The 22,702-nt window shown below is 38.6% G+C and overlaps 1 protein-coding gene across 2 annotated transcripts in view; it reads left to right on the forward strand.

Annotated features, from left to right (window-relative positions):
- STAP2 (signal transducing adaptor family member 2) overlaps positions 1-22,702 on the forward strand; it is a 1,003,160-nt gene that overhangs the window by 873,645 nt on the left and 106,813 nt on the right. For both annotated transcript variants that reach the window (XM_044090598.1, XM_044090599.1), the window contains one exon: positions 19,078-19,155. In XM_044090598.1, coding sequence (XP_043946533.1) covers positions 19,078-19,155 — 78 coding nt within the window. The remainder of the gene's footprint in view (positions 1-19,077; positions 19,156-22,702) is intronic.

Consider the following 22,702-nt stretch of genomic DNA (forward strand, 5'->3'; position numbering starts at 1 on the left):
TGCTAAGCAGCATAAGCAGGTGTGTGTGTTGGGGGGTGTTGCACTCCTGTGTGTGCCCTCCTTTGGATGAATTCTTGTTGATTTGCTAACCATTCCCTACTGCATATCACCAGCACACCAATGTGTGTTTTTAATGTAAAATAGGAAATTTATTCTTCAAGGGCAGTATGCACTGAATTTATAGATGAAGCACTGACATGCAAAGTTGTTTGATGACAGTAATCTCTTCATTAGTTACACTTCTCTTTAATTTGCAATTATTCAGATGGCTTTTACTTCGGTAAATATTGTAGATATTAAATGATATTGATGGTTTATAATGACAGTGAGTCTGAGTAGCCTTTTATATGGTTGAAGTGTTCCGATATGGGTAGTTTTGTCATTACTGGTTCATACATTTTGTTTCATTGCTGGAAAATGTTCAACACTACAAATTTAAACACACATACTAACAAGTATTGCTGTATTAAACAAGGACTACAATTTAATAGAATCAAGATGGTGAATCAAGGAGTAAATACATTTATGCATGGTCATAAAAATGTGAGCAGGGGGGCATACTTTACAAACAGCCCAAAGGCACACTGGCCAGAATTATTTTCAATGAATGTGGGTTTTAAAGCTGCTTCAATGAATGTGAGTTTCAGGGGCAGAAAAGTTTACTGTTGCTCATGCTATGTCTGTTTTCATTATGAGACTGTATTGTTTTGTTTAGCAAATGTCTATCACTGTTTGTGCAATAAAATCTGAAATAAAATTTTTAAATTAAATCCAAATATCTGTAATAATTGTAGAAGTAAAGAAGAAAATAGTATGTAAACTGACAGGTTTAAACGGTGTTTATGGTAACTGGGAAAGATAGCCAAGTAATAGAACACTGGAATGGCTTGGCTGGGGGGTCGGGGACCCTGAACCATTACCCTGCCTAGGGCCCCATTTGACCATGGCTCTGTGTCCACCACCCATTTGAACCCTTGTATAGTCATGGCCAGTATGACCTGCAAAAGAAGGTCAGTTGCTACCTGCCTAATGGATGGACAAAGAGATGAAATGTGGGCTACAAATGACCTGAATATATATGTTTGCTGCTCCCTGTATGTTGTCACTCTGTATGTTCCACAGGTCAATTCACAGTCCATGTACAAGGTATAAGGTTTGCTTGCCTTCCCCAGCCAGAGTTGACAAGAACTATTTCACCTCTGCCAGCCACTTCTGTGTTGGTGGTCTACCTTTTGTGGTGGTCTTGTTGCAGGCAATATCTTGTGCTGTGGTCTTGATGTGCAATGACCCTTCAGCACATCTGTAATTGTGTCTTTTTATAGCTACTCAAAGCAATGATATGCTGCAAAACACCCTGCCACAGCTGGTCCTGGAGACCCTTGTTTGTTTTACCTTTATCCAGGATGCTCATGCCATGTGTTCATGGGGCCTGCAGTAACAATGACATCACCTAGAAGGTGAACATTTCCAGCCGTTACCGCTGTCTTCGGTCCATGACAAATCATGTACGCATGTCAGTTACATTTGTCTGTCTGTGCATGTGTGCATGTCTACATTTGGCTGACTCCAGTATCTGGCCCCCTCCATGCATTTGATGGCTGTATACTTGTCTGTTGTCATGCTGTGACAATTTCCAATTGTCAGATAATAGCAAAGACAAATGGCCACATCTTGCAGCACTGTGCTAATGGTCAGTATTTCTGTGCACATATTGTGTCTCTCACCTCAGCTTCCAGACACATATCCATGCCTTGACCTTTGCACAAGGTTCAATGATTTTCTTGTAACATGCCTTGTACTCCTTGATTGAAGACCACATTGTGGTCCTCCCAAAAGAACATTTACCTGTCATGTTCATGTGCTATGTTATCTGTCATGGTGAACCTCCCCCTAACTTGGCATTCACATGTCATGCCCTTGAGCTATAGGCATAGCCTATTTTCAGGGGACACACAAGGTGTAGTTCCCACCGAGTAGGGGAAAATTAGCCATGAAATAAATCTTTAATTTAAAATAGGTTATATCATAATTCTGTGAAGTAAAAAGTTGGAGGAAATATAAAAGAGACAATAAGACATAATGAGAAGAAGAAAGAAAACAAGAAACTAAACAAGAATATATTGTTTAAAGAAACTGATGGATGCATAGTTAGCTAGTTAAAGGAAAATTAAATACAAGGTAGAAAGTGAAAGAGATGAGATAAAAGAATGGGAAGTGCTAAAAAGGTTTTGTACCTGCTGTTTTTTAATTTCTCCAGATCTTTCTGGTTTCTAATACCATGACAGGAATGGAACCCATTGAAAGTCAAAGTATGATTAAAATTCAAGAAATTAGTATTGTTTTGATCTTTGGTGTTAGCCAGAAGTGCTCTTTGCAGTACTCACAATTTTAACCAGTAATGACTCCTTCTGCAATTCGTACAGAGTTACATGCATCAGTAACATATCTATGTACGACTATAAATTCCTTTTCTATATAAAACTTATTGCTCCTTCTACTATTGGAACTGTCTGGGTATTCTTCTTCCACATCACCCTTGTTTCTGCCTGCAAATCCCGGCATTTTATGACTTTGTGTGTCTCTGTACATAAGACACTGTAGTCACTGGGTGTAGCAATTTCATTGATCAATGCTACTTTTGTCTTCTTTTCATAAACTGCTATATCTGTTTTTCTTGCATCTATTTTCTGAACTGTTGGTAATGGGTAATCCCACGTGATATAAACTTCATCATTATCTATAATGCTCTGTGGCTCATGTTTCCAGTGTTTTTCAGCTACTTCAATATTATGTTTGCATAATCCCCAATGCAACAGTCTTGCCACATTATTATGCCTTTCAGTATACAGTCCTTCTGCCATTAGTATATCATGACCAGCAACAAGATGTGTGACTGTTTCCAATTCTATTTTGCAAAACCTACGTTTGTCTGTTTCTCCCACATGTTTAATGAACTTGGTAAACCAATGTGCATATAGTCCACTATCTTGGCCTGCCAATATTAACCTTTCATCTTTTGGTTTAAATTCACCTCTCCTTAATCATTCCTGTATTTAATCCTGATCAACATGAGGTTATTCCAAAAGTTTTCTATACTTGCAACTATATTTATGCATTTTCCACATTTCTTGCCTTCTCATCTGATCCTTCACCTTGTAGTCTTTGTTTTGTTTTTTGGCACATTCAGCTCCTGCCTGATTTTTATCTAGTTCTGGTTTGATTTCCATTCCTGCTTGACGCTGAAATGCTTCTGCTAAACTAAGCAAGAAGTCATCTTAGACTTATTCTCCTCATGTTTTAAAACTTTCACTACATTTAGGTCTTGTGAGGTCAGCAGATATGTATTCAGTCTTACAATTGCAGATCCATACATGTAATCAATTTCAAGGAGGCCCATACCTCCTTCAGAACAGGGAATATATTATTTATTTTATTTATTTTACATTTGTTGACCGGGCTAGTCTAGCTGGATGCATGTCCATTTTCAGTAGAGGCCTGGGGAGAAAAGCTCCACAAAAAGACAGTAATATAGAACACTTGTTATACAAAAGGAAATATTTTACAATTGGAAAGTAGTATATAACTATTTCATATTTAGTATATAATTATTTCATAAGCATAATCAAGAAAATCCAATAGGTGCCTTTTTTTTGTCTATCTCAGTAGAATTGATAAATAGAGAATAGAAAAACAAAAGTAGAAAGTCTAGGAAAAGGTAGAGGAGAAAAAAAGTTTAGCCAGGGTTAGTACAAGGGCAGAGCCATTGGGAATTAAGCAAAGTTTTTAGATGCTTCTTGAAAGTAGGTAAAGAGGTAATTGCAGGAAGTTCACTTGGAAGCTTGTTCCAGATAGGTGCAGTACAGTTGGAGAACAGACTGTCCCCAGCTTTGTTGGATTTATAGGAGGCAGCTAGAAGCTTGGTGGCAGAGCGTAAGGAAGATATGTTTTTATAAGGAGTAATAAGAGAACTAAGTATAGTGGTATTAGAAGGCTGATAGAAGATTTTGTGGGTGATGGTTAGTTGCTGTAGTCGTATTTGATTTTGTAGTTCCAGCCAGCCTAGTTGTTTAAGATTAGAGCAATGATGGGTACGAAAAGGGGCTCCTGTTGCAAATCTGGCTATATTGTTATATGCTGTTGCTAGTTTATTGAAATTAGATTTAGATAAGTTTGTAAAAATCAGTGAGGCATAAAGAAGGGTAGAGAGCAGGTGTGTTTGTGCTATAGTACTTCCAGCTGAGGTGGTAAGGAAGGGTTTAAGTCTATAGAGAGAACCAAGTTTTCTATTGACTGACTTGATGGTAAAGTTAATGTGGAAATCAAAGTTGAGATTGTGGTCTATTGTGACACCAAGAAGTTTGGTAGTTGGGTCAGGGGATATTATAGTGCCATTGTTAGAAGTTATATTGAAGGTAAAAGAAGATGACTTTTGTGAAGGAGTGAAAAGTAATAATTTAGTCTTTTTGGGATTCAGTAAGAGGCAATATTGGTGGAACCAGTTTTCAGCTGCTGTGAAGACTTTTTGTGTAGTAGTCTGAAGCTCAACTGGGGAGAATGCTGAACATATCAGTGTTGAGTCGTCGGCATATTGAATACAGATGGATTGTGGAAAGGACTTATTTAGGTTGTTAATAACAATAGAAAAGAGGAGAGGACCCAGTATTGAGCCTTGTGGTACTCCTATTTTGATAGGAAGAAGAGATGATAATTGATTTTCCCATAGCACTGCTTGTTGTCTATCTTCTAAGTAGGAATTAAACCACTGGATAGCCTGAGAGTCCAAATCAAAAGATTTAAGGATGTTTAGTAAGAGAGTATGGTTGACCATATCAAAGGCCTTAGAGAGGTCTAAGAATAGAGCTGAGGACAGCAAGCTGTTATTCCGATTTTTATTAATATGGTCAGTGAATGACAAGAGAGCAGTGGTGGTGCTGTGATGAGGTCTAAAACCGTGTTGGCAATCTGCTAGGAGATTGTTTTGGAGGAGATGGTCAAGTAATTGCCTATGTACACATCTTTCCATGATTTTAGCTAATGGAGAAAGTAAAGCTATGGGACGGAAGTTTGAGAGCTCGTTTGAGTTACCACTCTTATGTAGTGGAATGATATGAGAGACCTTCCAGAGGGTTGGGATAATGCCTTCAGTTATGGTTCGATTAATTAAAATGGAGACAGGAAAGGCAAGTGCTTTGGCTGCAATTTGTAGGTACTCAGCTGGGATGAGGTCAGCTTAGGGGGTGCACGGTTTAAGTTTCGTAAGTAAGGTATAGATGAGATCTGTTGAGACTGGTTGCAGTTTGAAAGGGGGGGGTTACTGTTTAGGGAGTGAGGTGCTTGAGTAGACTGAGGAGATAAGGTTGATGCTAGGGAAGTAACAGTGTCCGAGAAAAATGAGTTAAAAGTATCAGCAATTAGATTGGGTGTAGTCTGAGTGAGGTTAGAAGGAGTAGGTGTTTTGGAATTGCCTGGGTGTAGTAGTTTGTTGATACCAGCCCAGAATTTCTGAGGTTTTTGACATTGTGTGTGTTGGAATTTCCAGAAGTTATTTTTTTTTATCTAGGAATATTAGTTTCTTTGTTTTGTTTCTAAGTTGTTTAAAGGTCTGGTGGTCAGCTGGGTTTTTGGTAGATCGCCATTTGTCCCAAGTCCTATTTCTAAGTATCATTTTTTGTTTGGTTTCTTTGATCAGCCAAGGAGCAGGCTTTGCTCTGGTTTTTATTAATCTTGTGGGGGCATGATGGTTGAGGATTTGGAGGAATTTGTTGTTAAAGTATAAAACAGCCTCATCAAGAGGTAAGTATTTTAGGGGAGACCAATTGCAAGCTTTGAGTTCTAATTGGATGTTGGCTTGCTTGAAATTAGTTTTGTTCCTGGTAGATCTGAGTTGTGTATTATTGGAGATAGGGCTTTTTTGTCTGTTGATGAAAGTGATTTGATGGTCACTAATATTATCAGGTAGTGTTCCTGTAATATAAGTCATAGGGTTGCTATTAACTAGAATCCAGTCCAGGGTGCTCTGTTTGGAGCTGGTTTTGTTTATTCATGTAGGGACGGTAATGGTTTGATTAAAGCCATAGAGGCTTATGTGTGAAGTGCGTATTTGGGAAATACAACAATTCCAATCAATATTAAAGTCTCCTAGTAGTATAGTTTCCTGAGGGAAGGAGGTTGAGAGCCAGCTCAGTAATTTTTCAAGGGTATTAATATTGTTACCTGGTGGGATGTATTAGCAAATGATATAAATGGATTTATTTGTATTAATTTGTAGTTTGGTGATTAAGATTTCACTATTACTTTGTGAGGGTGGTTTGGTATCTAGTAGGGTAACCCGTAGTTCAGTTTTGTAAAGTATAGCTACACCTCTACCCTTTTTGATGTGATGGTCAAGTCTAATGATGTTATATCCTGGTGGTAATATGTCATTATCCTTAGTGTCTGCCTTTAGCCAGGTTTCAGTTAGGCATAGGATATCAAAGGAATATAAGTCAAGAAGGGCATGCAGTTGGGTTATTTTATTATTCAGGTTGTGAATATTAAGGTGGGCTATCTGGAGAGAATTGGGACTGGTGGTAGGATTTATATAAGTAGCTTGGTTTATTGAGGGGATAGTGTGGTGGTAGGGGTTTGGGCCTGGATTAGGATGAATGTCGCCATAAAGGAATAATAGCTGTTGGTGACTATGTGTGTGTTTGGAAAGTTTGGAAGATATTGAAAAAGGTTTCTTGTTTTGGAGAAACTTGATATGTGTTGTTCTATGGTAGTGAGGCATGAGGTATGGAGATGATGAAGTTATGTTGCTGTGTGGTTGTGGGGTGTATTCAAAGTGGGTAGTGGTCTATTTTAGTGTTAGATGGGATACAGTTAACTTTCTGTTTTTGAAGAAGGTGAGGGAGTAGGAAATGAGAAGAGTGTTTAGGAGTAGGAAGGAGGAGAATATATGGTCTTGCTATGCACTGATTTTTATAAATCATTTGATGAGCATGAAGCATTCTTCTTGTTTTCCTGTTCAACCTATCCAATGCCTTTTGGGGCCAGTCAATCACTCCAAAACTGTATGGTAGGACAGGTAAAGCAAATTGGTTTATAGCTTGGACTTTGTTCCTAGATGTCAGTGGTGTTTTCAGTATTAATTTAAGCCTTCTAAAATTTTCCTTACTAAGTTTTAGCTGCATTTCTTCATGTTTTATTGTTGATCCTTTATCAATTCCCAAATATTTATACACTGAATCTTGCTTAAGTTCTTTTATATCAAATTCCTGTCCCAAACGGATGTTTTCTTTGTGCTGCAGCTTTCCTGCTTTAAAGGTTGCTTTTGCACACTTATCAAGACCAAATGACATTCTTATATAATCTGAAAAAGTTTTGACCACTTGCAGTTGTGCTTTCAGTTCCTCATCTGATGAACTATACAGTTTTAAATCATCCACAAAAAGAAGATGAGAAGTCTTTACACTTTGTTTTTTTTTCTGGGAGCCAAATTGTAGCCATGACCTAATATGTTAAGTAGACAGCTTAATGGGTTAAAGACAAGACAAAAGAGCAAAGGTGACAAAGAGTCACCCTGGAATATCCCCCTTTGGATTTTTATCCCTGGCATAATAATTTGTCCTTTATCATGGCTTAACTGCAAAGTGGTTTGCCACTGTTTCATGGTCACTGTAATGTAATCGATCAGTCTAGGCTGTATCTTATATATTTTTAAGCACTCTTCTATCCCTGAATGTGGGATATTGTCAAATGTTTTTTGTAGTCTGTCCATGCCATACTTACATTCTTTCCCTTTTTACAATTCTCCATTATGACTTTATTTAACAACAAATGATTAGTTGTTCCATATGACTTTATTTTGTTACCCTTTTGTTCAATTGTCATGATTGAGTTTTCTTCTAAATGACTAGAAACTCTGTCGGCATCAATTCCAGTGAATAGTTAATAGGTTGTCAGAAGCCAAGTTATTGGTCTATAGTTTTTAGGATAGCTTGCAGGTTCGATCTTAAATAGGAGCATTGTTTTTCTTGTTGTTAACCATGTTGGTGTCTGTTCGGGCTGCATATACAAATAGTTCTTACTCATGGCTAAATCTTCATGTAAAGATGTTAATACTTTTAGCCAGAAATTAGGTACTGCATCTGGGCCTGGGGTTTTCCAGTTAGGAGCTTTTCTTAACTTTGTTTCAATCTCTGTTACATCATCCCATTTCATATCCTGTACATTTGAACTTCTTATCTTCCTTTTACTGCTTCTATCCATTTAACATCTTTATGTTCCACAGGATCTTCATAGATATTTCTTCAAAATGTATCTATTTCTTCTTTTTGCCTAGTGTCCCAATTCTTTATAAAACTTTTTAGGTCATTAATAAATTGCTTATTTTGTACTTTTCTTTTATATTTATATGCATATCTTCTGTTTTTCTGCCTGTGCTTTTATCACATCTATCTTTCTGAGTATTTTTATTTGTTCTCTCTTGTATACTCTTCTAACAGTGACACTTCTTGTCCTAATTGCTTCATAGTTTTCTCTGTTCGATACTTCCATGATTTTATTTCTCCCCTTCCTTTCCCTTCCTGCCCTGTGTTTTTATGGTAAGACTTTTTTTGTTATTAATTTATTTGTGTTGTTCATTTGTTTTATCAGACTTGTAACAATTTGTAATCACTGTGTTCATTTGTTTTATCAAACTTGTAACTTTTTGGGTTTTATTGATTTTCTGTAATTTGTTTCTTTCAGTGATCTTAATATGTCCATCTCTATTAAATCAATCAACTCTTCTCTTAGATCATTATCTTCTAAACTGAGGGCACATTCTTTGTTCTCCATTTCCCGTGGGCATTCTACAGAAAGTTCCAGAGGATCTTCCTGTGTCACATTCTCTTCAGTTTCATCCTGGGTCATCCATTGCTCTTTCATACGGGAACTCATTGGCCTGTCACTCCACAACACTGACTTTGTCGGAGTTGTCACTGTTTTTTCCCTTGCTGTGCAACTCAAACTGAACTTTTGTACTGGTGTCCTATGGAAGGCTCCAAAGTATCTTCATATGGCAACTAATCAGATGTTTCCTGCTCCAATGATTTCTCCTTAATTTGGGGGTCCATTGCACTATCTTGCTGAAATGTTATCAAAATTAGATTTTCTACACTAAATCCTTCACTTTGCAGGTGCTCCATAACCTCAGTTTCTATTTCTTTAACTTCTCCATTATTACTCCATTACTAGTCTTTTCTACTTTTCCTCTTTGTTTTATTTTTTTTGTATTGTAAAATTTTCCATATCTGGATGCCTTTGCCTGTATTTCTTTTCAAATATCTTTGCTACTGCTCTTTTTGTATTGTTTAGTTTTGCTTTCTCCTCTTCTTTTTCTTTTCTTTTCTTGGAGTATGATGTTTGCAGATGACATTGTGATCTGTACTGAGAGTAGGGACCAAGTTGAGGAGACCATGGAGAGGTGGAGATATGCTCTAGAGAGGAGAAGAATGAAGGTCAGCAGGGCTAAGACAGAATGTATGTGTGTAAATGAGAGGAAGGGTAGAGGAATGGTGAGGATGCAGGGAGTAGAGTTGGTAAAGGTGGATGAGTTTAAGTACTTGGGATCAACAGTTCAGAGTAATGGTGAGTGTGGAAGGGAGGTGAAGAAGAGAGTACAGACAGGGTGGAATGGGTAGAGAAGTGTCAGGACTGATTTGTGACAGACGGGTACCAGTAAGAGTGAAAGGGAAGGTTTACAAGAGGGTAATGAGACCAGCTATGTTGTATGGATTGGAGATGGTGGCATTGACAAAAAGGCAGGAGTCAGAGCTGGAAGTGGCAGAGTTAAAGATGTTAAGATTTGCACTGGGTGTGACAAAGATGGACAGGATTAGGAATCAGTATATTTTGAGGGTCAGCTGAGGTTGGACAGTTTGGTGACAAAGTCAGAGAGGCGAGATTGCATTGGTTTGGACATGTGCTGAGGAAGGATGATGGGTATATTGGGAAAAGGATGCTATGGATGGAGCTGCCAGGTAAGAGGAAAAGAGGAAGGCCTAAGATAAAGTTTATGGATGTGGTGAGAGAGGATATGCAGGTGGTTGGTGTGAAAGAGCAACATGCAGAAGACAGGAAGAAATGGAAACAGATGATCCACTGTGGTGACCCCTAAGAGGAACAGCCAAAAGAGAAGAAAAAGAAGTTTTGCTTTCTCCTTTGAATAAATATTGCACCATATTAAATCACTTTCTGTTTCCCATGTCCATATTTTTTCTTCAGCTATCTCCTGCTCTTCCTGTTTCTCCTTACTTGAGGGACTTCTTTTTCCATCATAGTTCATAGGTGTGTACTAAGCTAATGGCCCTGGAGCCTTTGCAAGCCTAGTTCATAGAAGTGCCCTGGCATCATGCCACCCAACCTAAGTTCCCAGTGCCTCTATCAAGTAGAGCCACTGGAGTGATCCCTGGAGTTAACTTTCTCTTTCCCATCCACTCATCAAGATTTCTCTTGAAGAGGGCCAGTGAGGTGCTCTGCTTCACATGTATGGGAAGTCTATTCCAGAGCATGGGCAGTCTCTGTGTTATGAACCTGTCCATTCAGCAGGTTTTGTTAATTATGGTGATGAGGGTGAGGTCTCTGGAGCCTGTGATGCGTAGGGATTGGGATTTCTTTAGATGTAGCATTTCTAACAGAGATAGGTCAGACATGGCTTTCTAAGTCAAACAGAGATTGCCTCTTAGTAGACAATATAAGAAAGAGAATAGCTGGAGTTTTTTGAGTTTGTCCATGTAGGACATGTGTTTAAAACCTAGGATCCTTTTCGTGAGGTACTTTTGTGGCCTTTCTAGCTGTTGCATGTGTCTAGTGAGGTACATGCCAAATGAGGCATTATATTCGATGATTGGCCTAATGAGGGAAGAGGAGAGAGAGATGATGACCTCTTTCTTCCTAGATGCAAAACCCTTGGTAATGAGATGTGCCACATAGAAGGACTTTCTGACCACAGTGGCAATGTGGTGGTCAAAGGAGAGGTTGCTGTCAACCTGTGTCCCCAGATCTCTTTTAATGCCTTCAGTGTTCAGTGGGCTGTCATCGATATGGTAATTAGTGGGAACTGAGTTTTTCCCAAAGGGGATGACGACACATTTGTTTGGCATTAAGCATAAGGCCATGGTTTCAACACCAGTCATTGGTCTCAGTGAGGCCTTTCTGTAGGATGTCTACATCACTTGGGGAGTTAATAATGGCTCCCAGCTTGCAATTGTCTGTGAACTTGGTCAGCCAGAATCCCTCCATGTTGGCCTAGACTTCTGAGAAGTAGATGCCAAACAGAGGACCCAGGACCGATCCCTGTGGGACTCCACTCATGATTGGTCATCAGTCTGACTTGGAGTCCTCTACTTCCACACTGTGGGTTCTATCTGTGAGCCAGTTTGCAACCCATCTAGTCATATAAGGGTTGATGCCTAGTTTGATGAGTTTATCAATAATTCCTGACTGGGGAATGGTATCAGAGGTCTTGGCAAGATCGAAGTAGGCTGTATGAACTGCCAAACCCTCATACATAGCTCTGGTGATTGACTCAAAAAGTCAAACAGGTTGAGCAGGCATGATCTACCTTTCACAAAACCAAACTGCGTGGGATCTAGAGTTTGGTGATTCCTTATATCCTTGTTAATTAGGTCCATGATGATGTGCTCCATAGCCTTACATATTAGATATCTCAGGCTAATGGGGCGATAATTCCCAGGGTCTGTAGTCACTCCCCCTTTATGAAGAGGGATGACTGTAGCAGTGTGCCATTTGATAAAGCCTGAGGTGAGGCTGTGATTGAACAGGGCACACAGACATGGTGCCAGTTCACTTTGTAGTTCATGTAGAACACATCCAAGAATATTGCTGGGTCACATGGAAGCTGTATTCTTGGCCTTGGACAATGCAGCTTTAACCTGTTCTGAAGTAATGCTGAGTGCCTCTGGTATTGTGATTGGTCCTTGGGGGGGGGGGGGTAAAGTGGGCTGTGAATCTGTTACCAGTATGTTGGCAATATCTGTTGACCCAGTATAGGAGCTACCATTGTGCAGTAACTCAGAGCAAACCTGGGTATTGCCATGGAGATTATTGATATAACTGTAGAAGGCTTTGTGGTTGTTTTTAGTGTCTGCTGCCATTCTGCCTTCATAGCTGGCTTTAAAGGTTTTAATAAGGGATCTCAACTTTTTGTTGAGGCTAATAGGGGAGTTTTTCCACTCTTGTGACTTCACCTTTTTCTGCAACAGTTTTTTCCTTCTGTTGTAGAGTTTATTAATGGCAGGGGACCACCAGATAGGCTTCCTTTTTTTTTGAGGAGAGCATCTTGATTCTGTTGGGTATGGCTAGTTCCATGCATTTATGTACATGTTTTGTGTATGATTCAGCAGTCATGCATCTATTTACCATTGACATGGGTGCTGTAAAATTAGCCAACTCTGTTTTAGGTGCCCAAAATCAGCTTTGGAGAAGTCTTTCATGGTGGTTACACATTTGGGGGGAGGGGGTTGAGATGTGGAGTTCCATGGTGATTAGTTTGTGGTTGGATATAACCAGGGAAGAACTGACTATTGGTATAGAGAAATGGTTGTCCATGTTTGTAATAACCAGGTCAAGGATGTTGCTTCCTGTTGTGGGGGTGAGAATAAACTTGTCCAGGGCATTGGAATTGATGAATTCCAGGAAGTGTTGGGCCAGTGTTTTGCTGCATGAGTAGTTTTTTCAGTTGATGGAGTTGTAGTTGAAGTCACCTAGTATCAGAGTGTTGGGTTGGACCCTAATAGTTTCCAGGGTGCTTAGGAACATGGAGTGAGAGTCATGGGACATGGTTGGGGACCTGTAGCAGACTACGAACAAAATCACCATCTTACCCAATGTTAGTTGTACCTGAAGTATCTCAGATGTGTTATGCTGGGCTACTAGTCTGGAGGTGTGCAACATCCTTTATGAATATGAAGACACCACTGCCTTTGGAGCTTCAGTCCATGTTCTGGGGCCAAAAGGTTTGGAATGAGTTATAGCCTGGTAGCGCACAGGGGTGCTTTCTGCTGCTTTAAAAAAGGTCTCCATTACAGCACAAATGTCGATGTTCTCCATTTTGAGGAGTGCTTTGAGCAAGTGCATCTTGAGATTTAGACTTCTAGCCTCGAGCAGCATGACCCTCAGATTGCATTTATTTATAACTGTTATGGTGGTAATTTGATATTTGGAACATCACCTAAAAAGTCACTATATGGGGTAGCAAGAGCCTTAGCCAGTATCCAGAAACCTAGGGGTGACAGATGCAGGCCATCTCTGGCAAAGCATCAAGGTCTGTCAATCATGTCATCCCAAGTAGACAGATACTAGATCCCCTTAGAATGACACCAGAAACTTAGCCAATTGTTGAAGTCAATCATTTTCTGCTTTACTGTAGTATCGTTATGAGTGACAGTAGGATGTTGCTCAGGATTAGGGTCATACCTGCCTGGGCCACATAATCCAAGAGCTCCTCCACGTCTCTTTTCATGTAGTCCAGGGAAGTGCATCTCAGGTCATTCACACCCACATGGACAGTGACAGAGTCATACTTGAACTTGTTGTGGAGTGATCTGAGTGTGTGTGTTATGTGTCGGATTCTGGCACCTGATAGACAACTGACTGTTACCTTCTCCTTATTCAACCTAGTGAGTGGGACATCAGTGTGCCTCACTATTGAGTCAGCTATGATTAGTGTATTGGGCAAGCTGTTTTGCCTTAGGAGCTTAGGTTGAGGGGCACATTGTGTAGGTGAGCTATGTGTCTTGTGGTTTGTGCTGTGTTGTGGTGGTCGAGTGCATTTCTGCCTTGGAGGTCTCTGCTGTTTGAGTAGATTTCTATTGAGAACTTCCACAAATGTGGGTGTGTGGTTTGTGATTTATGTGAGAGCTGTGATGGTGGGTGTTCTGGAGGGCTATGTGTTGCATGTGGTGTGGTGCATGTGTTGACCTTCTCTTCTTGACCAGCTATTCTGGTCTTGGCTTGAGAGTGCATGGCTTCCAGTTTGGATATATAAGTGCATCTCTCACAAGTCTGAGTGTTGGGAGGTAAGAGGAGGGGGTTGTCCGTGTACATGAGGCAGTTACTACACTGCCTCAGAATGCCCAAGTTCACCAGGTTAATAGGAGAAAGCACAGGAGGGTACTGACCTTTAGACACGCCAGGAGGGATGGCCATTATTACTAAGTACTGGAGCTGTTTCCTTATATATTCCTTTTACAGGAAAAATGTCACTCAATGTGTTTGAGTCTGTACAGAGCACTGCCATACACTTGAGGGGAAACTAATACATAGACCCTAAAAATTTAAGGATGAAGTATTTAGGCAGATATTCTGAAGTTAGAAAGAAGTCAAGCAGTACTTACTGAAAAAATAAATTAGCTTGTCAAGAATGATGAAAAGAGGGGAGTCGCATGAATGGCTACTACTAATGCTGGTCTCAGCACAGCTTCACTCTGTTGGGTTACAATACTCCTTTCTTTCTTCTCTCACCAGAAGCAAAATGTTAGCACCTATCCCAAGAAGAGAAGCAGACCACAGCCTGTTTGGTGATCCACAGTCTTGTCCCAGATGATACAAGGGTCTGCAGGCTTGTAACCTTTTTCTGGTAGATGCCTCGAATAGCAACCAGACCACTCAGGTACGCTAAGCACAGACACTCACTCTCCAACCAGAAAGAGCCATGAAATAATGCACTCTGCTCCTACTCTCACCAGGATCAGAAGGGTCTATATTACATGATTGAAGCTTTAGGTAGTCAAATAACTAAAGCTTGATCACTAAATGTCGAAGACCCAAAACCGTGAATGGCAGTTTCCACACAGGGAAGCAATGCCATTGTCCCAACTAAAAAAAAAAAAAAAAAAAAAGAAAACATTAAACACAAATCATGTGGGGGGGTCTGTGCCCCCCACACACACCCTAACTAAATATACCAACTTCAAGATCATTCCACATTGTAGAAAGGGCAAAATCCATGTAACAGCCAAACAAATTGTTTCCCTGTATGGAACTGCCGTTCGTGGTTTAAGGACTTCGACATTTAGTGATCGAGCTTTAGGTATTCGACTACCTAAAGCTTAAATCATGTAATATAGACCCGATCAGAATATAAGCACAGATTCCAAGCTGTCACCTATAAAGCAGTTATTAAGTTTTCTGATGATCAGCAGTCACCAGGAAATGTAACTGCGCTCCTTCTCTCACCAGTAGAAAACAGAAGCTCTAATCTCAAGATGACTACTGAGAGGCAGAATGTGATCTCTCCAATAAGTAGTGGTCTTGCAATAGATGCTTAAAGGTAAGATGAAAAAAAATGGTTTATCCTCGACACTGCAGTGTGCACTAGAGGAGTTAGATGTGAAAGTAGTTAACATACGTTTTACCTGTCAAAAAAGTTAAGTTTTAGTGGAGAGTCACTATTTTTAAAACAGCAAGATAGATTGAAAGGGGGTGGTCACTTTTGTATTCTGGTACTATAGAATACAGTAGGATGGCCAATAAATTTAAATAGTTGAAGGGGAGTGATTTCACAAAATGATAATTTTGTGCTTATTCACACTAGCCAGTAAAAGCAGAGAGGAAATGAGATATATGGTCAAATTAACATAAGGGGCCGGCAACTAGAAAGACATTGGTGTTTAAGAACACAACATTGACTGGGTCGGAGGGTGGGAAAACTTTCTGTCTGCCTCACAAGAGACAGAGCTGTGGTCTCTTTTCAAGTTTTAATATGCAGTTAAAAGCAGAATACAAGTAAAACACAGTGTAAAGAAAACAAATCACAGTATACAAAATAGAAAAAGGCAATAAAGTAATACAAAATGCAACAAATAAAAAGTAAACAAACCTTTCCCTCACAGCAAACTGTAGCAGAGTCTGGGTGAGCCTTTCCAGTTATATTGTGATATAACATGTGTTAGACTTTCTACAATAAATCCTTCACTTTGCAGGTATTCCATAAGTTCAGCTTCTATTTTTTAACTTCTATTTTACAAATCTTCTGTTCTACATTCCCTCTTTGTGATTTTGTGAATTTTTCCATATCTGGATGCCTTTGCCGGTATTTCTCTTTGAATATCTTTGGGGCTGATTTTTTTTATTGATTAATTTGGCTTTTTCCCTTTGCATAAATATTTCAGCATATCAGATCTCTCTTTCTTTCCCATGTCCATATTTCTTTTTTTTTCTTTTTTATACCTTTCAAAAGTCTCTAGATTTTGTTCTTTATATTTTATCACTTCCTTAGTCACTTCTTTTTCAAAACGACTCAATGTTTGCTGTTCTATATAATGTTTTTCACAAATCTGTTGTATTAATGAACACAATTCTTTTATTTGAAGCCTCTAACAGTTTTTCTTGTGCAAGTATTTTTCTTTTCTCTAATTTCTCTGTTAATCTTTTTGTATATCTTCTGCCTGGAAATTCTGGTCTTCTTGCATAATAGTAACAATACATAATTTCTTTCTTATCCTCAAAAGTCCACTGTATTGTCTTTATGGCTCTTTTCTGGCCTATCATTTTTGTGAGTTTTGCAAACTACTACTGTCTTCTATAACAGGGGGACCATTTTTCCCCTGGGCCTGGCCTGGTCCCATTGTAGGGATGTTTCCATTTTCCGTGTCTTGAGGTGTCATTTTTTCCATTCCTGGAACCTGTGCACCTAGCAGGATTGGGCACTTTTTTTCCTCTTGGTCTTGTGCACTTAGCTATCTTTTTTATTTTTTAACCTACTACTGTCCATAATATATGCTATATAAAATGCAGTCTATATATCAGTGTTGTCCTGGTGAGATTTTGTGAAAAACAGGATCCACCTTGTGAAGGTACTCACCAAGACTTGAGGACAAATTCAGTTCTTACAATACTACTCTCTTTTGCTTTCTGATTTATCATTTCTCCATTTGGACCCCTGCTGTAAGATGGCAACAATTGGTTATGTTATGCCATGTTTTTGACTTTCATTCTGAAATTGACCCAGAGACTTTTCATTAGAACTGCAGATGGGATTAGTTTTATCATTTTATGAAAATGTGCTATTTGTAGCCTCTCCAGTGACCCTGACTACTGCCCTAGCAATGTGGGTTCATTTAGCGGCTTGTGTGACTGGCAAAGCTGAAGGAAGGGATGGACTTGCCCATCCTTGGTGGGAGGGTGCTTATTGATGAAATTTGAACTGCATGGTGGGCTTTTTGGATTTTGAGTTCATGGCTGTTTTGCTATGTTTTATGCCTTTTTTTGTTCTTTTGCCCTTAATATCTACTATGTGTGCCAGTTATGTTATTGTTTACTTAAAACCATGTCATCTATTAAAATGGACAATACTGCTTACAGGAAAAGTATATATTACTTGTGATGGTTTGTTGCATAATTGTTATTATACTGTTGATGTATTGTTACTTATCAAGTGTTTTGTTTGTTTTACCATCTAGTTCTGTTGAAAGCTTATTCAATGCTAATTTAATGCAATTTTGCTGTCATTTTCTGGTTATTTTTTCATTCATAATATTCATGTGTAACATTTATTATGCAGTATAGTGCTTAGGAATTTAAGAACTATATAAACTTGAACTTGTGTGATTTTATGGTTTCTTTTTTTAGTGTAAATGAATGGGAGGTATATGAAAAAAAAACAGGAAGGAGGCTAAAGATTCAGAGTCTAGAGGAAGTTAGAAGGATAATATCTTCCAGGATTATTCTGACATAAAGCCAGGGCATAACATAATACTCTCAGCATGCATTTGATATATATGGAAGGTAGATGTGAAGATGTGTTATACAACAAAGAATAGAACAGTGGGAAAATAAGTTATATTCAGTATTAGTAATAAAGAAATGAGAAGACATGGAAAATGTATAGAGATAGTGAAGAAATGTGATTTTGATTTTTCTATTTATTTTGTTTTCCCTTAATATTGTTTTTAATTTTCTTCATTTTTCCGTTTCTCTTCATAGTGTTTTTAATTTTCCTTAAATAGGTGTTGACATGTACATATAACAGAGGATTATGTCCTTGTAGCTCTCGAGGTTCATTTCTTGACATCCATGTCTTGAGCACATAATAAACAGGTTATGGTTGGCGACCCGAACATAATTCTTTGTGGAAAATGGAGCTTCACCTGCTCCATGTACTTACTAGTTAAAGAAAAAAAGGCTAAGTGTTTTGACAGCTTTCAAAGCCATAAAGCACTTAGGAGGCACTGTCAGAAAGGGAATGTAATTATTTCTGTTCTTTCTGTTATGTTGGCACTTAACTTTCATGGCTTTCAATGGTCCAGATTTTCTCAGAATGTACAGATTTTTACCTCATTTGTTGGTCTGTTCCTCATAAAGTCCATGGCTGACAAATCATGAAGGACTGAAGTCACACTGAATAGTGACATACATTTAAGTTTCAGAGTTTGCACCTTAAAAAAAAACACTTCTGGCGAACACATTCAGTTATTCTAGCTACTTTCTAAGTTTGTAAGAGGAAGGGACACATTATCCATTGAGACAGCAGTACTGTTGCTGCCATCTACTGGTCAGTACTTGCAGCTTTGACTGCCTAGCACTAGACCTGACCTTAACAACTTAAGCATGACATGCTTAACAACTGTTAAGGTCCGTCTCACATGACTTAATGTTTTTTTGTCTTTTTTCTGAATTTGGGAATGTAATCACTGCGCTCCATGCACTACAAAAGTGTAATAATACACTATCCCTGCTCTTTTCAATGAGGCCTCTAGGATATTTTAATCAACTTGAGGTGCAGTTCAAGAACATGGGACCTTAGTTTAATTCTCCCCCCGAAGGTTGACATCTTTGAAATTCAGCCTATGTTATGCTGTACTGCATTATCAGCATTGAAAATGAGCCCAAGCACATAGCTTGGTAGTAGAACCTGCAACCTTTTGATATTTTATCATTAAAAGTAAGTTGGCCACCTGTTGAGCCACTTCTGTGTTAAGAATGAGCTAGTCATATGTGAAACAGACTTTTCTGAAGTGTCTTCCTAGGGAAGTAGTTATAGAGATGAAGTCAGCATACTGTTTATTAATTTTGTTTTATTTTTCTTTTCAGATGCGCCTAACACAATAACTCTTGAAGTACCCAGGGTCAAACACGATCATTTAAGACATTCATTTTCAAAGGATGATGGTATGAAACATACAATAATGATAAGACATAATTACATATATAATTGAGTTCATAATATATATGTAAAGTTGTTAATGATTTTTGGTACAGAAGAAATCACAAACAAGGTTGGTGATAAAGGCTGCCAAAATATATTGCATTGTTCCACCTTCAATTCCAGAAGTCACTGATAGTCATTAAAATAGACATCACTGTTATTCTAACTGAATGGAGTAATGGATAGCCATAACAAGCTGGAGTCATAATGAAATGGTCACTGGTAGTCAGAAGAACATTGAGTCACTAGTTATCATAATAAACCAGAACCACTGGTAGTCATACCCAACAAGAGTGGTCATTTAAAGATAAATACCATTCTGTATCTAGGGATCTGCTTTCCCTGTGGATTTCTAGGAGATAACCCTCCTGGAAAGAAACATAAGAGATCACTGCTTTGAAAAATGTCAAATAGATAAGCTTCTGACTAAGCGTAGCACTTCAAAGTAAATCAAAGTGGAACTAAAAATGTGTTACCTCATCAGGAGGAGCATTCCCTGGAGGGTTCCTGTAGGACATAAAGTGATTGGTAGAAGATTTATGGAATGGAGACTTATGATGACATTTCTAGGCTAGTTTTGTGCCTAGGAATGCCATCAAACTGTCAGGAATAGTTGTAGGTTACAACAGTGCTTCTGTCCTACAGATAAATTAAATAAAATGTGTTTATACAGGTGAAGGGGAGAGACAGAGAGAAAAAAACATGAAAAGCTTATCCATTCTAGTCTAATTCTTTAGCTAATTCACATTATAGACATTATCAACCATCATACAAGAACAGAAATAGGACATCTGTGAGTTCAAGTAATGTCTGTGACCACTTCATGTCAGGAGGTTCACTGTATGTGTCTTTTTTTCCACAGGTGCAATAAAGACTTTTGGAGTGAGAGAATAAATTTATCCACAGTTCAGTCCTACCCTTGTTTTACTGAGGATCACAAACATGGCCTAAACAGACTAGCTTTACATATGCCATTTCATTTGTTCATGTTTTGTATTTACAGAATGATGACATTACCACTTTTCATGGCCGCATGCAAATTATCAATACAGTCATGTTTATAAAACATTTATTTCATCATCGCCATCATCATCATCATCAACCTCATTTTCCACATGTGTTGTGTTAACTGTCGCCATCTATCTCTATTCAGTGCCAGTCTCCTGCCTTCTTCAACAATCATGCTCAACTTCCACAGGTTTTCTCTCACACAGTTCATCCACCTATTTGCTGGATGCCCTTGTTTCCTATTGTCTTCTTCCTGTTTGTCCTAAATCTTCTTCACCAGATTGTCCGCTGATTTTTTGCATATGTGCCCAAATCACTATAATCTGTTCTCTTTGACCTTTTCTGCAATTGGAGCTACTTTGACTTCTGCTCTTATGTCCTCATTTCTTCATCTGTCCCACAGTGTGCATCCTACCACCCATCTCAGGAACTTCATCTCCATCACCTCTAGCTTCCTCAACTGCTCTGTCTTTATTGCCCAGGTTTCTGTACCATACATCATATGCATGCAGCAACTTTGTTCATCTGTTCACTCTGACTTGTTTACTATGTAGTCCATCATCAGTATGAACAGCAGTGCACTCAGTGCTAAACCCTGATTCACACCCATTCCCACTAGGAACTCTTCTGAGAGACTGAACATTGTTCATACTTTGAGTTATTGGGTCCTTGTACATGGCCTGCATTAATTCTATCAGTGTGTCTGGCACTTCAAACCACCGCAGGACTGCCCAAATCAGCTTTCTTGGGACCTATGCATTTGCTTTCTCCAAGTCTAGGAATGCCCATTTGGACTCTGTCCTCATCTCTAGCTTCTCCTAAGCTACCTGCCTCACTGCAAACATTGGGTCAATTGTGCTGCATTCTGATCTGAATCCAAACTGCTCTTACTTTCTACTACTATATGTATTCATTTATCAGTCATCTTCTACAATACTTTCATGTGATGTAACTAGAGTTTTGTATCTCTGTACTGCCCACAGTTATGAATGTCCCCTTTCATCTTGAACACTGTCACTGGTATGCTTATTTTCCAGTCATCTGGTATACACCTTTCTCTCCACACTGCTATGAGTACTCTCAGGAGCCATTTCTCCTCTAGCTCACCCAGCATCTTTACCATATCTTCTGTGACCTCATCTAAATCTGCTGCTTTCCCTGACTTCATTTTCCTTAGTGCTGTTCTTACTTCCTCTATGGTAGGCTCCTCCTCATCTCTCATAGTAGGCTTTATCTGGGGCAGTACAGCTTTTGTGGGGTTTTCTTCATTCAGAAGCTAATAGAAGTGCTCCTTCCATTTGCCTTTGATGTCTGGTGAACTGGTGAGCAGGTTGTTGTTGGTATCTCTTATGAAGGGTGTCTAAGCATCTTCTTTGTCTTTCTGTCGTTGCCTTGCAACCTGCTATACTTTATTTATGCCATCTACTGACTTATTTTCAAGAAGATGGTACAGTGGCTCTGATGCGTTGTTCTTTGCTATTGCAACTGCTCTCTTAGGCTCTTTGTTAGCCAACCAATATTCCTTTCTAGCAAAAGTAAATTAAGGCACCAAAGTTACACACTGGAAATCACTGTACTTTATTGCAGAAGACAAACGGTAAGCACTTTCACAACTTAATGCTGCTTCATTAGACCACATCACTACAACTGATGCTTGGTTAAATACTAGGACAATTAGTATGACATCACAATTTAAAGAGATATTACTCCACTAACATAAAAACATATATCAATATCCATAACAAAAATGCATAAAATATATAGAAAGGTGTGTATTTACACACAATAATATTTAAAAAGGGGGGAATGTCATCCCTGATGGTTAAAAAAAAAAAAAATATATATATATATATATATATATATATATATATATATATACACACACACGCACATTTTGTGCACATATAACCATAATAGTACAATAAAAAAAATATAAAAAACTCATATTTAGTGTTTATGAGGTGCAGCCATTCAAACCAGGATATCTATCTGCTTGTAATTTAGTGATCCATTGTTGTTCTAATTCTTCAGTGTGGTTTTCTACATCACCACCTCTGTTTGTCCTTACTATTTGTTATAAGATTAAAATTTTAAAACAATGACTACTGTCTGTATTCAGGACATGATTAGCTAGAGCATTTGATTGCTTCTGGTTCCGTATATCCCTTATATGTTCTAACATTCTTTCTTTAAAGCTCCTATTTGTTTTGCCTACATAATAGGCATGGCATGCTTGGCAAAAACAAAAATAAACAACATCGACACTTTTACAATCATAGTAATTGTTCGTATAAAGTTTAAAACATTTCACAGGATGAATGTACTCATTTTTAGTGTAGACATGCTGACAAGCAGCACAATTCCTGCACGGGAAGGTGCCCTGTCTGTTTGAGAGATTTTTTCCCAAACCTGGTATTTCATGTAATAAGTGCCAATTCTTTTTAATAATTTCTGTATACTTATTGATGTCACTTGCAAATCTAAACACTATTCTAAACTTAT

This window comes from Protopterus annectens, chromosome 13.part0 (assembly GCF_019279795.1).
Source record: "Protopterus annectens isolate FY-2018-M chromosome 13.part0, PAN1.0, whole genome shotgun sequence".
NCBI classification, from domain to species: Eukaryota; Metazoa; Chordata; order Ceratodontiformes; family Protopteridae; genus Protopterus; species Protopterus annectens.